At 46.6% G+C, this 17,184-nt stretch overlaps 1 protein-coding gene across 2 annotated transcripts in view; it reads left to right on the top strand.

Annotated features, from left to right (window-relative positions):
- LOC139546213 (neuropilin-2-like) overlaps positions 1-17,184 on the top strand; it is a 314,353-nt gene that overhangs the window by 65,414 nt on the left and 231,755 nt on the right. For both annotated transcript variants that reach the window (XM_071354338.1, XM_071354337.1), the window contains exon 3: positions 11,113-11,294. In XM_071354338.1, coding sequence (XP_071210439.1) covers positions 11,113-11,294 — 182 coding nt within the window. The remainder of the gene's footprint in view (positions 1-11,112; positions 11,295-17,184) is intronic.

The following is a 17,184-nucleotide window of genomic DNA, read 5'->3' as shown; positions in this document are numbered from 1 at the left end:
CCTCTCCTACACCACCCTACATCTCTCCTACATCTCTCCTACATCTCTCCTACACCTCTGCTACACCACTCCTACATCTCTCCTACATCTCTCCTACATCTCTCCTACACCTCTCCTACATCTCCTACACCTCCTACACCTCTCCTACACCTCTCCTACATCTCTCCTACACATTTCCTACACCTCTCCTACATCTCTCCTAGATCTCTCCTTCACCTTTCCTAGATCTCTCATACACCTCTCCTACACCTCTCCTACATCTCTCCTACATCTCTCCTACACCTCTCCTACACCTCTCCTACACCTCTCCTAGATCTCTCCTACACCTCTCTGACAGCTCTCCTACACATATCCTACATCTCTCCTACACATATCCTACATCTCTCCTACACCTCTCCTACATCTCCTACACCTCCTACACCTCTCCTACACCTCTCCTACATCTCTCCTACACATTTCCTACACCTCTCCTACACCTCTCCTACACCTCTCCTACATCTCTCCTACACCACTCCTACACCTCTCCTACATCTCTCCTACAACTCTCCTTGATCTCTCCTACACCTCTCCTACACCTCTCCTACATCTCTCCTAGATCTCTCCTTCACCTTTCCTAGATCTCTCATACACATATCCTACACCTCTCCTACACCTCTCCTAGATCTCTCCTACACCTCTCTGACAGCTCTCCTACACCTCTCCTACACCTCTCCTACACCTCTCCTAGATCTCTCCTACACCGCTCTGACAGCTCTCCTACACATCTCTGACAGCTCTCCTACACCTCTCCTAGATCTCTCCTACAGCTCTCTGACAGCTCTCCTACACCTCTCCTAGATCTCTCCTACACCTCTCTGACAGCTCTCCTACACCTCTCCTACACCGCTCTGACAGCTCTCCTACACATCTCTGACAGCTCTCCTACACCTCTCCTAGATCTCTCCTACACCTCTCTGACAGCTCTCCTACACCTCTCCTAGATCTCTCCTACACATCTCCTACATCTCTCCTACACATCTCCTACACCTCTCCTACACCTCTCCTAGATCTATCCTACATCTCCTACACCTCCTACATCTCTCCTACACCTCTCCTACACCTCTCCTACCACTCTCCTACACCTCTCCTAGATGTCTCCTACATCTCTCCTAGATCTCTCCTACACCTCTCTGACAGCTCTCCTACACCTCTCCTACACCTCTCCTACACATCTCCTAGATCTCTCCTACACCTCTCTGACAGCTCTCCTACACCTCTCCTACACCTCTCCTACACCTCTCCTACACCTCTCCTACACCTCTCCTGGATGACGCTTGGATAGGGTGCAATGTGTCATGTACTGTAGTTGGAGACAGAGCGGTATTACTGCACTGGTGTCTAGGTTCATTTGTATTTGTCGTCCTGGCAACTGGACCTTTTTTGGAACACCATTATTTTGGTCTTACTGAGATTTACTGTCAGGGCCCAGGTCTGACAGAATCTGTGCAGAAGATCTAGGTGCTGCTGTAGGCCCTCCTTGGTTGGTGACAGAAGCACCAGATCATCAGCAAACAGTAGACATTTTACTTCAGATTCTAGTAGGGTGAGGCCGGGTGCTGCAGACTTTTCTAGTGCCCTCGCCAATTGGTTGATATATATGTTAAAGATGGTGGGGCTCAAGCTGCATCCCTGTCTAACCCCACGGCCTTGTATCTGTCTCTCTCCCTATATCTCTTTCTCTGTCTCTATCTATCTCTATCTGTAGCCTACTGAGTAGAGAGGAAACAGGAAGCATGTCTGGCTCAGAGTAGAGCAGGGGGTGGGGAGGAGCAATTGTCATACTGTAGTAAAGGTAAAGATACCTTTAATAGAAAATGATTCAAGTAAAAGTGAAAGTCACCCAGTAAAACGATGTTCGATGGGGTTGAGGTCAGGATACGTGTGCAGGCCAGTCAAGTTCTTCCACACCGATCTCAACAAATAATTTCTGTATGGACCACGCTTTGTACACACGGACATTGTCATGCTGAAAGAGGAAAGGGCCTTCCCCAAACCGTTGCCAAAAGTTGGAAGCACAGAATTGTCTAGAATGTCCTTGTATGCTAAGTGGCCTAGCCCGAACTATGAAATACAGCCCCAGACCATTATTCCTCCTCCACCAAACTTTACAGTTGGCACTATGCATTCAGGCAGGTAGCGTTCTCCTGTGATTCATCACTCCAGAAAATGCGACAGACAATTTTTACACGCCACGCGCTTCAACACTCGGCGTTCTCGTTCTGTGAGCTTGTGTGGCCTACCACTTTGTGGCTGAGCCGTTGTTGCTCCTAGATGTTTACACTTCACAATAACAGCACTTACAGTTGACCTGGGGCATCTCTAGCAGGGCAGAAATTTGACGAACTGACTTGTTGGAAAGGTGGCATCCTATAACGGTGCCACGTTGAAAGTCACTGAGCTCTTCAGTAAGGTCATTCTACTGACAATGCAACGGGTGATAAATCCACTACTTAGAAGGAGTGTCCACGTACTGTTGTATATGTAGCGTACCTGTTCTATCACTGAGCAAACTAAACGGATTGACAACAAACATCAATGACATTTGTAAGTTTAAGTGTGTGAATTGGACCAGCGTCATGCTCTAATAAGCATATAAAATGTAATTAGTATTTTTGAGTGTCAAGGAAAATGTATGGTGTAAAAAGTACATTATTTTCTTTAGGAATGTAGTGAAGTTAAAAGTGAAAGTTGTCAAAAATATAAATAGTAAAGTACAGATACCCCCCAAAAACTACTTAAGTAGTACTTTAAAGTATTTTTACTTAGGTACTTTACACCACTGGTTAGGAGGAGGGGTGGAGGGTGGGTGGAGAGGTTGGGAGAAAGGGAGGGGAGGACACCTGTCTGTGTCTGTCAGAGAGTGGGGGGGGGGGCTGAGATAAGTGTCAGGTTCTCTCCTCCACCCCCACATTCCTCTACCTGACATGGGACTACCGGTTACGTGTCCCGCAGTCTTTTACAGAGGAGGGAGAGAGGGAGAGAGGGAGAGAGAGGGAGAGAGGGAGAGAGGGAGAGGGGGAGAGAGGGAGAGAGAGGGAGGGAGGGAGGGGGAGAGAGGGAGGGAGGGAGGGGGAGAGAGAGAGAGAGAGAGAGAGAGAGAGAGAGAGAGAGAGAGAGAGAGAGAGAGAGAGAGAGAGAGAGAGAGAGAGAGAGAGAGAGAGAGAGAGGGAGAGAGAGAGAGAGAGAGAGAGAGAGAGAGAGAGGGAGAGAGAGAGAGAGAGCGAGGGAGGGAGGGAGGGAGGGAGGGAGGGGGAGAGAGGGAGGGAGGGAGGGGGAGAGAGAGAGAGAGAGAGAGAGAGAGAGAGAGAGAGAGAGAGAGAGAGAGAGAGAGAGAGAGAGAGAGAGAGAGAGAGAGAGAGAGAGAGAAAACATCTGTCACAGCTTCATCCTGACCACATCATCTTCATCCTGACCACAGCATCTTCATCCTGACCACAGCATCTTCGTCCTGAGCACAGCAGTAACATATGTTATATTTTTAGAGGTGGAAGAAGAGGAGGAGGAGGAGAAGAAACACCAGTAAATATCTAGATCCTCAAACACAGGCTTTTGAATGCGAAACATGTTGAAGCTATCACTGGGCTTGTGAGAAACATGTTGAAGCTGTCACTGGGCTTGTGAGAAACATGTTGAAGCTGTCACTGGGCTAGTGAGAAACATGTTGAAGCTGTCACTGGGCTTGTGAGAAACATGTTGAAGCTATCACTGGGCTTGTGAGAAACATGTTGAAGCTGTCACTGGGCTAGTGAGAAACATGTTGAAGCTATCACTGGGCTAGTGAGAAACATGTTGAAGCTGTCACTGGGCTTGTGATGAAACATGTTGAAGCTATCACTGGGCTTGTGATAAAACATGTTGAAGCTGTCACTGGGCTTGTGAGAAACATGTTGAAGCTGTCACTGGGCTAGTGAGAAACATGTTGAAGCTATCACTGGGCTTGTGATGAAACATGTTGAAGCTGTCACTGGGCTAGTGAGAAACATGTTGAAGCTGTCACCGGGCTTGTGAGAAACATGTTGAAGCTATCACTGGGCTTGTGATGAAACATGTTGAAGCTGTCACTGGGCTTGTGAGAAACATGTTGAAGCTGTCACTGGGCTTGTGAGAAACATGTTGAAGCTGTCACTGGGCTTGTGGGAAACATGTTGAAGCTGTCACTGTGCTTGTGGGAAACATGTTGAAGCTGTCACTGGGCTTGTGGGAAACATGTTGAAGCTGTCACTGTGCTTGTGGGAAACATGTTGAAGCTGTCACTGGGCCACCGACACCAAGAATGAGTGGAGTACAGTAGCAGGTGTGAACCTGTACGTGTTAAACAGCTAGACGACTTGATAACCTCCTGCCTTGTTCTCTGTTCCCTGTTCCCTGTTCCCTGTTCTCTGGTCCCTGTTCCTGTTCCCTGTTCCCTGTTCCCTGTTCCCTGGTCCCTGGTCCCTGGTCCCTGGTCCCTGTTCCCTGTTCCCTGTTCTCTGTTCTCTGTTCTCTGTTCTCTGTTCTCTGTTCTCTGTTCTCTGTTCTCTGTTCCCTGGTCCCTGGTCCCTGGTCCCTGGTCCCTGTTCCCTGTTCCCTGTTCCCTGTTCTCTGTTCTCTGTTCTCTGTTCCCTGTTCCCTGTTCCCTGTTCCCTGTTCGCTGTTCCCTGTTCCCTGTTCCCTGTTCTCTGTTCTCTGTTCTCTGTTCTCTGTTCTCTGTTCCCTGTTCCCTGTTCTCTGTTCCCTGTTCCCTGTTCTCTGTTCTCTGTTCCCTGTTCCCTGTTCCCTGTTCCCTGTTCCCTGTTTCCTGTTTCCTGTTTCCTGTTTCCTGTTCCCTGTTCTCTGTTCCCTGTTCCCTGTTCCCTGTTTCCTGTTCCCTGCCTGTCAGGATGTCTGTGTGACTGCCACCTCAGCTTCACAAACAACACCTAAGGCTTCCTCCATTCTAGTAGAACATCTTTATGACACCTTGCACACTCAGAACAGGGGACAGAGCAGGCATTGGGGACAACATGTTATGATACCATGGTACATTACCCATGATTTATTACCCATGGTACTTTGTGGAGTGTGGCAAAGGAATCCATAGTTTTTACACGGAAACGTGAAGTGTCTCATACATTAGTAAGTAGTATGGAATATATAATATGTTGTGCATGAGATGACAAATTTAGCCCTCGACATTCAGCAGTCTCTCTACTCTTTACCCTATATCCCCCCCTATTATCTACCCTATAACCTACCCTATATCCTACCATATATCCTACCCTATATCCTACCATATATCCTACCCTATATCCTAACTATAACCTACCCTATATCCTACCATATATCCTACCCTAATCCTACCATATATCCTACCCTATATCCTAACTATAACCTACCCTATATCCTACCCTATAACCCACCCTATTATCTACCCTATATCCTACCCTAATCCTACCATATATCCTACCATATATCCTACCCTATATCCTACCATATATCCTACCCTAATCCTACCATATATCCTACCCTATATCCTAACTATAACCTACCCTATATCCTACCCTATAACCCACCCTATTATCTACCCTATATCCTACCCTAATCCTACCATATATCCTACCCTATATCCTACCATATACCCTACCCTAATCCTACCATATATCCTACCCTATAACCCACCCTATTATCTACCCTATATCCTACCCTAATCCTACCCTATATCCTACCCTATATCCTACCCTATATCCTACCCGATATACTAACTATAACCTACCCTATATCCTACCCTATAACCTACCCTATATCCTAACTATAACCTACCCTATATCCTACCCTATATCCTACCCTATATCCTACCCTATATCCTAACTATAACCTACCCTATATCCTACCCTATATCCTACCCTATATCCTACCCTATAACCTACCCTATAACCTACCATCTCTCTGCCCCACTACCCTACAGTCTGTTGATCTGTCATCTCTCTGCCCCACTACTCTAATATCTGTTGATCTGTCATCTCTCTGCCCCACTACCGTACTGTCTGTTGATCTGTTACAACTGTCATCTCTCTGCCCCACTAACTACTGTCTGTTGATCTGTCATCTCTCTGCCCCACTACCCTACAGTCTGTTGATCTGTCATCTCTCTGCCCCACTACCCTACTGTCTGTTGATCTGTTACAACTGTCATCTCTCTGCCCCACTACCGTACTGTCTGTTGATCTGTTACAACTGTCATCTCTCTGCCCCACTAACTACTGTCTGTTGATCTGTCATCTCTCTGCCCCACTACCCTACAGTATGTTGATCTGTCATCTCTCTGCCCCACTACACTACTCTTGATACTGCCGCTCGTTGTCTCCATGTTTAAAACAGTCTTGATACTGCCGGTCGTTGTCTCCATGTTTAAAACAGCCTTGATACTGCCGGTCGTTGTCTCCATGTTTAAAACAGCCTTGATACTGCCGGTCGTTGTCTCCATGTTTAATACAGCCTTGATACTGCCGGTCGTTGTCTCCATGTTTAAAACAGCCTTGATACTGCCGGTCGTTGTCTCCATGTTTAATACAGCCTTGATACTGCCGGTCGTTGTCTCCATGTTTAATACAGCCTTGATACTGCCGGTCGTTGTCTCCATGTTTAATACAGCCTTGATACTGCCGGTCGTTGTCTCCATGTTTAAAACAGCCTTGATACTGCCGGTCGTTGTCTCCATGTTTAATACAGCCTTGATACTGCAGGTCGTTGTCTCCATGTTTAAAACAGCCTTGATACTGCCGGTCGTTGTCTCCATGTTTAAAACAGCCTTGATACTGCCGGTCGTTGTCTCCATGTTTAATACAGCCTTGATACTGCCGGTCGTTGTCTCCATGTTTAATACAGCCTTGATACTGCCGGTCGTTGTCTCCATGTTTAATACAGCCTTGATACTGCCGGTCATTGTCTCCATGTTTAATACAGCCTTGATACTGCCGGTCGTTGTCTCCATGTTTAATACAGCCTTGATACTGCCGGTCGTTGTCTCCATGTTTAATACAGCCTTGATACTGCCGGTCGTTGTCTCCATGTTTAATACAGCCTTGATACTGCCGGTCGTTGTCTCCATGTTTAATACAGCCTTGATACTGCCGGTCGTTGTCTCCATGTTTAATACAGCCTTGATACTGCCGGTCGTTGTCTCCATGTTTAATACAGCCTTGATACTGCCGGTCGTTGTCTCCATGTTTAATACAGCCTTGATACTGCCGGTCGTTGTCTCCATGTTTAATACAGCCTTGATACTGCCGGTCGTTGTCTCCATGTTTAATACAGCCTTGATACTGCCGGTCGTTGTCTCCATGTTTAATACAGCCTTGATACTGCCGGTCGTTGTCTCCATTATTAAAACAGCCTTGATACTGCCGGTCATTGTCTCCATGATTAAAACATATTTTTATTCTGTTTCAAGGATACATGAGATAAACACAGCAGCAGCATCTCACTGTAAACTGTTTCCCTCTGAATAGAGAGAATTTATACTGACACACACACACACACACACACACACACACACACACACACACACACACACACACACACACACACACACACACACACACACACACACACACACACACACACACACACACACACACACACACACACACACACACACACACACACACACACACACACACACCAACTACAACAGGCCTGCTCCTAGTACCTCAGTCGAATATCCAGAGATCTCCATAAACTATTACAGAGTGTAATCCTGTTTCCTCACTGGGGAGTCGTGGTGGCTGGCAACTGTAGCTGTGTGGCCTGGGGGTCATTCGACCTGATCAACCGTGGGCCCCCAGATCTCACCAGGGCCCCCGGGCCTCACCAGGGCCTCCAGGTCTCACCAGGGCCCCCAGGCCTCACCAGGCCCCTACCAGGGCCGTACAACCGTACTGCACTAAAACGTTTCATTACAATAGGAGGACACTGGGCTCTGTAGTTACTCTTGGCAGTCTTGCTCCCATTGTCAGACAACACTGCTTTTTTTCTGCTCTGATTGACAAATCAAAGGATATGACCACAGCCTTACTATACTGCCCTGTCTGTATTACCATAAAACAACTAGTATACTGCCCTGTCTATATTACCATAAAACAACTAATATACTGCCCTGTCTGTATTACCATAAAACAACTAGTATACTGCCCTGTATATCTTACCATAAAACAACTACTATCCTGCCCTGTCTATATTACCATAAAACAACTAGTATACTGCCCTGTCTGTATTACCATAAAACACCTACTATACTGCCCTGTCTGTATTACCATAAAACAACTAATATACTGCCCTGTCTGTATTACCATAACACAACTACTATACTGCCCTGTCTGTATTACCATAAAACAACTACTCTACTGCCCTGTCTGTATTACCATAAAACAACTACTATACTGCCCTGTCTGTATTAACATTAAACAACTAGTAAACTGCCCTGTCTATATTACCATAAAACAACTACTCTACTGCCCTGTCTGTATTACCATAAAACAACTAGTATACTGCCCTGTCTATATTAACATTAAACAACTAGTAAACTGCCCTGTATTTCTTACCATAAAACAACTACTATACTGCCCTGTCTATATTACCATAAAACAACTAGTAAACTGCCCTGTCTATATTACCATAAAACAACTACTATACTGCCCTGTCTATATTAACATTAAACAACTAGTAAACTGCCCTGTCTATATTACCATAAAACAACTACTATACTGCCCTGTCTATATTAACATTAAACAACTAGTAAACTGCCCTGTCTATATTACCATAAAACAACTACTATACTGCCCTGTCTATATTACCATAAAACAACTACTCTACTGCCCTGTCTGTATTACCATAAAACAACTAGTATACTGCCCTGTCTATATTAACATTAAACAACTAGTAAACTGCCCTGTATTTCTTACCATAAAACAACTACTATACTGCCCTGTCTATATTACCATAAAACAACTAATATACTGCCCTGTCTGTATTACCATTAAACAACTACTATACTGCCCTGTCTATATTACCATAAAACAACTACTATACTGCCCTGTCTATATAACCATAAAACAACTAGTATACTGCCCTGTATATCTTACCATAAAACAACTAGTATACTGCCCTGCTTCTATATTACCATAAAACAACTACTATACTGCCCTGTCTATATTACCATAAAACAACTAGTATACTGCCCTGTTTCTATATTACCATAAAACACCTACTATACTGCCCTTTCTATATTACAATAAAACAACTACTATACTGCCCTGTATATCTTACCATAAAACAACTAATATACTGCCCTTTCTATATTACAATAAAACAACTACTATACTGCCCTGTCTATATTACCATAAAACAACTAGTATACTGCCCTGTCTGTATTAACATTAAACAACTAGTATACTGCCCTGTCTATATTACCATAAAACAACTACTATACTGCCCTGTCTGTATTACCATAAAACAACTACTATACTGCCCTGTCTATATTAACATTAAACAACTAGTATACTGCCCTGTCTATATTACCATAAAACAACTAGTATACTGCCCTGTATATCTTACCATAAAACAACTACTATACTGCCCTGTCTGTATTACCATAAAACAACTAGTAAACTGCCCTGTATATCTTACCATAAAACACATACTATACTGCCCTGTCTATATTACCATAAAACACCTACTATACTGCCCTGTCTGTATTACCATAAAACAACTAGTATACCGCCCTTTATATCTTACCATAAAACAACTAGTATACTGCCCTGTATATCTTACCATAAAACAATTAGTATACTGCCTTGTCTGTATTACCATAAAACAACTAGTATACTGCCCTGTCTATATTACCATAAAACAACTAGTATACTGCCCTGCTTCTATATTACCATAAAACAACTAGTATACTGCCCTGTGTCTATATTACCATAAAACAACTAGTATACTGCCCTGTATATATTACCATAAAACAACTACTATACTGCCCTGTGTCTATATTACCATAAAACACCTACTATACTGCCCTTTCTATATTACCATAACAACTACTATACTGCCTTGTCTATATTACCATAACAACTACTATACTGCCCTTTCTATATTACCATAACAACTACTATACTGCCCTTTCTATATTACAATAAAATAAAATATATTTTTTTATATAGCCCTTCGTACATCAGCTGATATCTCAAATAAATTACAGGACGTGGGGTGCCTAGGATTGCAGTCTATCTCCCATATTCTTACCTTAAATAGTACGACACTTTAGTCCACTCTGATTAGTCAGGACTAGAAGGGCATAGGAGTGACCCCACCTGAGTTATCCCACCTGTCGGAACTCTGAAGACAATAGTCTCCCTCCAAGAGACATTCTATTGTTGTAGGGACTGCTTCCAATTAGTCTGGTTCCAAAGGGTTTCTTTTGGAGGTAGGATCCTGTTACTAAAGCTCAGACAACTGACAAGTAGGAATTTGTTTTTGGAGAAAGATTAGAGCAGGTCACTAGAGGTCAAAGACCAGAGATGAACGGAGACTAGCTCGGAGTGACACACAATAGTCTGCGTCTGAATAGAGACTATACTCTATATACGGTAAACATAGTGCACTACTTTGATCAGGGCCCATAGGGCTAAGTGATGCACTATAAATAGGGAATAGGGTGCCACTTGGGACGCTATATAGGGAATAGGGTGCCATTTGGGACACTATATAGGGAATAGGGTGCCATTTAGGACACTATATAGGGAATAGGGTGCCATTTGGGACACTATATAGGGAATAGGGTGCCATTTGGGACACTACATAGGGAATAGGGTGCCATTTGGGACACTATATAGGGAATAGGGTGCCATTTGGGACACACTAATGAACCCCATGTCGTGACTGTTTCTTGGATAACACTGCCTGGACTTCAATAGCAAAGTGTGATTATACATTTCCCATGTTTCTTTTGTTTTTGTTTTCTTCTTTCCTGTCGGAAAGACACATTTTATTCCCTCCTCGTTTTTTCTTGGACGTCCAATATTAAACGTGTTTGTATCTCTCCGTGTGTTTCTTCACTAGATATGACTACATAGAGATCCGTGATGGAAACAGCGAGAAGGCAGACCTGTTGGGTAAACACTGCAGTAACATCGCCCCTCCAGCCGTCATATCCTCGGGCCCCGTCCTCCTCGTCAGGTTCGTCTCTGACTACGCTCACCAGGGGGCTGGCTTCTCGCTGCGGTATGAGATCTTCAAGACCGGTGAGTCTGATATTCACAATGGCAAAGTGTACATCAAACTAGACAAATACATTAGGACGAATCAACTCTGTCAGGCGTAGAGACTATGGGTGATATAAACATTTAGGACCAGTTTTGCGGTCACAGAGTTATTCTGGCAATAGCTAGCTAGACAAATATGTTCATACATATTGCATCTTCTATTAATAGCTATCCTCTAAGGAGTGAGTCACATCCATCACCCATGTTGTTTTTGAATGTTGTTTAAAGGTTCACAGTCAAGCATTTATTTAAGAAAATATTAAAAATGATTGATTAATCTCTATGTGTAACCGTTGTGAAATGGCTAGCTAGTTAGCGGTGATGCTCGCGAATAGCATTTCAATCGGTGACGTCACTCGCTCTGAGACCTTGAAGTAGTGGTTCCCCTTGCTCTGCAAGGGCCGCGGCTTTTGTGAAGGGATGGGTAACGATGCTTCGTGGGAGCCAGTTGTTGATGTGTGCAGAGGGTCCCTGGTTCGAGCCCAGGTAGGGGCGAGGAGAGGGACGGAAGCAACACTGTTACATAAGGAGGAATATATCACATCATTATCTCTAATAAGGAATATATCACATCATTATCTCTAATGAGGAATATATCACATCATTATCTCTAATGAGGAATATATCACATCATTATCTATAAGGAGGAATATATCACATCATTATCTCTACAAAATATATCACATCATTATCTCTAAGGAATATATCACATCATTATCTCTAAGGAGGAATATATCACATCATTATCTCTACAAAATATATCACATTATTATCTCTAATGATGAATATATCACATCATTATCTCCACAAAATATATCACATCATTATCTCTAATTAAGGAATATATCACATCATTATCTCTACAAAATATATCACATCATTATCTCTAAGGAGGAATATATCACATCAGTGTCTCTAAGGAGGAATATATCACATCATTATCTCTTAGACATATATAACATCATTATCTCTAATGAGGAATATATCACATCATTATCTCTAATGAGGAATATATCACATCATTATCTCTAAGGAGGAATATATCACATCATTATCTCTAAGGAGGAATATATCACATCATTATCTATAAGGAATATATCACATCATTATCTCTAAGGAGGAATATATCACATCATTGTCTCTAAGGAGGAAAATATCACATCATTATCTATAAGGAATATATCACATCATTATCTCTAAGGAGGAAAATATCACATCATTGTCTCTAAGGAGGAAAATATCACATCATTATCTATAAGGAATATATCACATAATTATCTCTAAGGAGCAATATATCACATCATTATCTCTAAGGAGGAATATATCACATCATGGTGTACCTGGTAGAGGCCTGGAGGCCCTGGTGTGGCCTGGGGGCCCTGGTGAGACCTGGGGGCCCTGGTAAGACCTGGAGGCCCTGGTAGAAGCCTGGGGGCCCTGGTGAGATCTGGTTGCCCTGGTAGAGGCCTGGGGGCCCTGGTGAGACCTGGGGGCCCTGGGAGCCCTGGTAGAAGCCTAGGGGCCCTGGTAGAAGCCCGGGGGCCCTGGTAGAAGCCTGGGCGCCCTGGTAGAGGCCTGGGGCCCTGGTAGAGGCCTGGGGGCCCTGGTGAGACCTGAGGACCCTGGTATAATTCTGGGTGCCCTGGTAGAGGCCTGGGGCCCTGGTAGAGGCCTGGGGGCCCTATTGAGTCCCGGGGACCCTGGTAGAGGCCTGGGGCCCTGGTAGAGGCCTGGGGGCCCTATTGAGTCCCGGGGACCCTGGTAGAGGCCTTGGGGCCCTGGTAGAAGCCTGGGGGCCCTGGTGAGTCCTGTGGGCCCTGACATATCTCTCCTTCATGGTACTGCCTGTTGGAGAAAGAAAATACCTTAAATAATTCAGATCAAGTGATGGAAATAAACAGAGGTCAGTCGTCTTCTGTTCCACCCTACATCCCTGGGGGTAGAGGAGAGGAGGGAGGGGAGATGGGGGCGGGAGGAGGGGGGAGAGGGGAGGAGAGGAGGGAGGAGAGGAAGGGAGGGGAGATGGGGGCGGGAGGAGGGGGGAGAGGGGAGGAGAGGAGGGAGGAGAGGAAGGGGAGATGGGGCGGGAGGAGGGGGGAGAGGAAGGGAGGGGAGATGGGGCGGGAGGAGGGGGGAGAGGAAGGGAGGGGAGATGGGGCGGGAGGAGGGGGGAGAGGAAGGGAGGGGAGATGGGGCGGGAGGAGGGGGGAGAGGAAGGGAGGGGAGATGGGGCGGGAGGAGGGGGAGAGGAAGGGAGGGGAGATGGGGCGGGAGGAGGGGGGAGAGGAAGGGAGGGGAGATGGGGCGGGAGGAGGGGGGAGAGGAAGGGAGGGGAGATGGGGCGGGAGGAGGGGGGAGAGGAAGGGAGGGGAGATGGGGCGGGAGGAGGGGGGAGAGGAAGGGAGGGGAGATGGGGCGGGAGGAGGGGGGAGAGGAAGGGAGGGGAGATGGGGCGGGAGGAGGGGGAGAGGAAGGGAGGGGAGATGGGGCGGGAGGAGGGGGGAGAGGAAGGGAGGGGAGATGGGGGCGGGAGGAGGGGGGAGGGGAGGGGAGCTGGGGCGGGAGGAGGGGGAGAGGAAGGGAGGGGAGATGGGGCGGGAGGAGGGGGAGAGGAAGGGAGGGGAGATGGGGGCGGGAGGAGGGGGGGGAGGGGAGATGGGGCGGGAGGAGGGGGGAGAGGAAGGGAGGGGAGATGGGGCGGGAGGAGGGGGGAGAGGAAGGGAGGGGAGATGGGGCGGGAGGAGGGGGGAGAGGAAGGGAGGGGAGATGGGGCGGGAGGAGGGGGGAGAGGAAGGGAGGGGAGATGGGGCGGGAGGAGGGGGGAGCGGAAGGGAGGGGAGATGGGGCGGGAGGAGGGGGGAGAGGAAGGGAGGGGAGATGGGGGCGGGAGGAGGGGGGGGAGGGGAGGGGAGATGGGGCGGGAGGAGGGGGGAGGAGGGAGGAGGGGGGGGGGAGGGGAGATGGGGCGGGAGGAGGGGGGAGAGGAAGGGAGGGGAGATGGGGGTGGGAGGAGGGGGGGAGGAAGGGAGGGGAGATGGGGCGGGAGGAGGGGGGGAGGGGAGGGGAGAGGGGAGGAGGGGAGATGGGGCGGGAGGAGGGGGGAGAGGAAGGGAGGGGAGATGGGGCGGGAGGAGGGGGAGAGGAAGGGAGGGGAGATGGGGCGGGAGGAGGGGGGAGAGGAAGGGAGGGGGGATGGGGCGGGAGGAGGGGGGAGCGGAAGGGAGGGGAGATGGGGCGGGAGGAGGGGGGAGAGGAAGGGAGGGGAGATGGGGGCGGGAGGAGGGGGGGGAGGGGAGGGGAGCGGGTGATGGAGTTACTAACACAACACGTGTGGTGGTCTGGTTTAGTCCACAGGCCTACTGGGACTGGGGGGAGCTCATGTGTGTGGTTTGACAGAACTCACCCGGTGGACTCAAACACAACATGTCCGTTAGTGTTAACACCCCAGCACTCAGACCCTCAGAGACACAGAGCGAGAGACAATAAAGGCCTTGAATTGAGAAATATATACAGTGGGGAGAACAAGTATTTGATACACTGCCGATTATGCAGGTTTTCCTACTTACAAAGCATGTAGAGGTTTGTAATTTTTATCATAGGTACACTTCAACTGTGAGAGACGGAATCTAAAACAAAAATCCAGAAAATCACATTGTATGATTTTTAAGTAATTAATTTGCATTTTATTGCATGACATAAGTATTTGATCACCTACCAACCAGTAAGAATTCCGGCTCTCACAGACCTGTTAGTTTTTCTTTAAGAAGCCCTCCTGTTCTCCACTCATTACCTGTATTAACTGCACCTGTTTGAACTCGTTACCTGTATAAAAGACACCTGTCCACACACTCAATCAAACAGACTCCAACCTCTCCACAATGGCCAAGACCAGAGAGCTGTGTAAGGACATCAGGGATAAATTGTAGACCTGTACAAGGCTGGGATGGGCTACAGGACAATAGCCAAGCAGCTTGGTGAGAAGGCAACAACTGTTGGCACAATTATTAGAAAATGGAAGAAGTTCAAGATGACGGTCAATCACCCTCGGTCTGGGGCTCCATGCAAGATCTCACCTCGTGGGGCATCAATGATCATGAGGAATGTGAGGGATCAGCCCAGAACTACACGGCAGGACCTGGTCAATGACCTGAAGAGAGCTGGGACCACAGTCTCAAAGAAAACCATTAGTAACACACTACGCCGTCATGGATTAAAATCCTGCAGCGCACGCAAGGTCCCCCTGCTCAAGCCAGCGCATGTCCAGGCCCGTCTGAAGTTTGCCAATGACCATCTGGATGATCCAGAGGAGGAATGGGAGAAGGTCATGTGGTCTGATGAGACAAAAATAGAGCTTTTTGCTCTAAACTCCACTCGCCGTGTTTGGAGGAATAGAAGGATGAGTACAACCCCAAGAACACCATCCCAACCGTGAAGCATGGAGGTGGAAACATCATTCTTTGGGGATGCTTTTCTGCAAAGGGGACAGGACGACTGCACCGTATTGAAGGGAGGATGGATGGGGCCATGTATCGCGAGATCTTGACCAACAACCTCCTTCCCTCAGTAAGAGCATTGAAGATGGGTCGTGGCTGGGTCTTCCAGCATGACAACGACCCGAAACACACAGCCAGGGCAACTAAGGAGTGGCTCCGTAAGAAGCATCTCAAGGTCCTGGAGTGGCCTAGCCAGTCTCCAGACCTGAACCCAATAGAAAATCTTTGGAGGGAGCCGAAAGTCCGTATTGCCCAGCGACAGCCCCGAAACCTGAAGGATCTGGAGAAGGTCTGTATGGAGGAGTGGGCCAAAATCCCTGCTGCAGTGTGTGCAAACCTGGTCAAGAACTACAGGAAACGTATGATCTCTGTAATTGCAAACTAAGGTTTCTGTACCAAATATTCAGTTCTGCTTTTCTGATGTATCAAATACTTATGTCATGCAATAAAATGCAAATTAATTACTTAAAAATCATACAATGTGATTTTCGGGATTTTTGTTTTAGATTCCGTCTCTCACAGTTGAAGTGTACCTATGATAAAAATGACAGACCTCTACATGCTTTGTAAGTAGGAAAACCTGCAAAATTGTCAGTGTATCAAATACTTGTTCTCCCCACTGTATATATATATATCCGGCTGTGATTGGGAGTCCCATAGGGTGACGCACATTTGGCCCAGCATTGCCGGGGGAGGCCGTCCACTAGACCTAGACCAGTAGACCAGTTAACCCACTGTTCCCCGGTAGGCCGTCATTGTAAATAAGAATTTGTTCTTAACAGAGTTAACTAGTTAAATAAAGGTTAAATGTTTTTTTTTTTTAAATGACGTTTGTGATGTTTTATTGATAACGACCTATTAGAGACCAAATCATGAGAAAACAAAGAGATAATTACTTGACACATTGAAAATAATTAACCCAAAAAATGTTGCAAACTAGAATGATATTTGGCCCTAAACAGAGAGTACACAGTGGCAGAATACCTGACTACTGTGACTGACCCAAAATCACGAAAAACCTTGACTATTTACAGACTCAGTAGCCTTGCTATTGAGAGAGGCAAACCTGGCTCTCAACAGAAGACAGGATATGTTGCCACTGTCCACAAAATGAGGTGGAAACTGAGCATCACTTTCTAACCTTCTGCCAAATATTTAACTTTGGTTAATTATCTATTTCACTTGCTTTGGCAATGAAGTTCATTGAATTGAATCGAGAGAGAGGAGACTGGGAGAGAGAGAGAGGAAACTGAGAGACAGAGAGAGAGAGACAGAGAGAGACAGAGAGAGAGAGAGACAGTGTGTGAGGAGAGAGAGAGAAGAAGCTGAGATAAAGAGAGGAGACTGAGTGTGAGGAGAGAGAGACAGAGAGAGGA

Source organism: Salvelinus alpinus, chromosome 20 (genome assembly GCF_045679555.1).
Source record: "Salvelinus alpinus chromosome 20, SLU_Salpinus.1, whole genome shotgun sequence".
NCBI lineage: Eukaryota > Metazoa > Chordata > Actinopteri > Salmoniformes > Salmonidae > Salvelinus > Salvelinus alpinus.
This window is presented reverse-complemented; position numbering and strand designations above follow the sequence as displayed.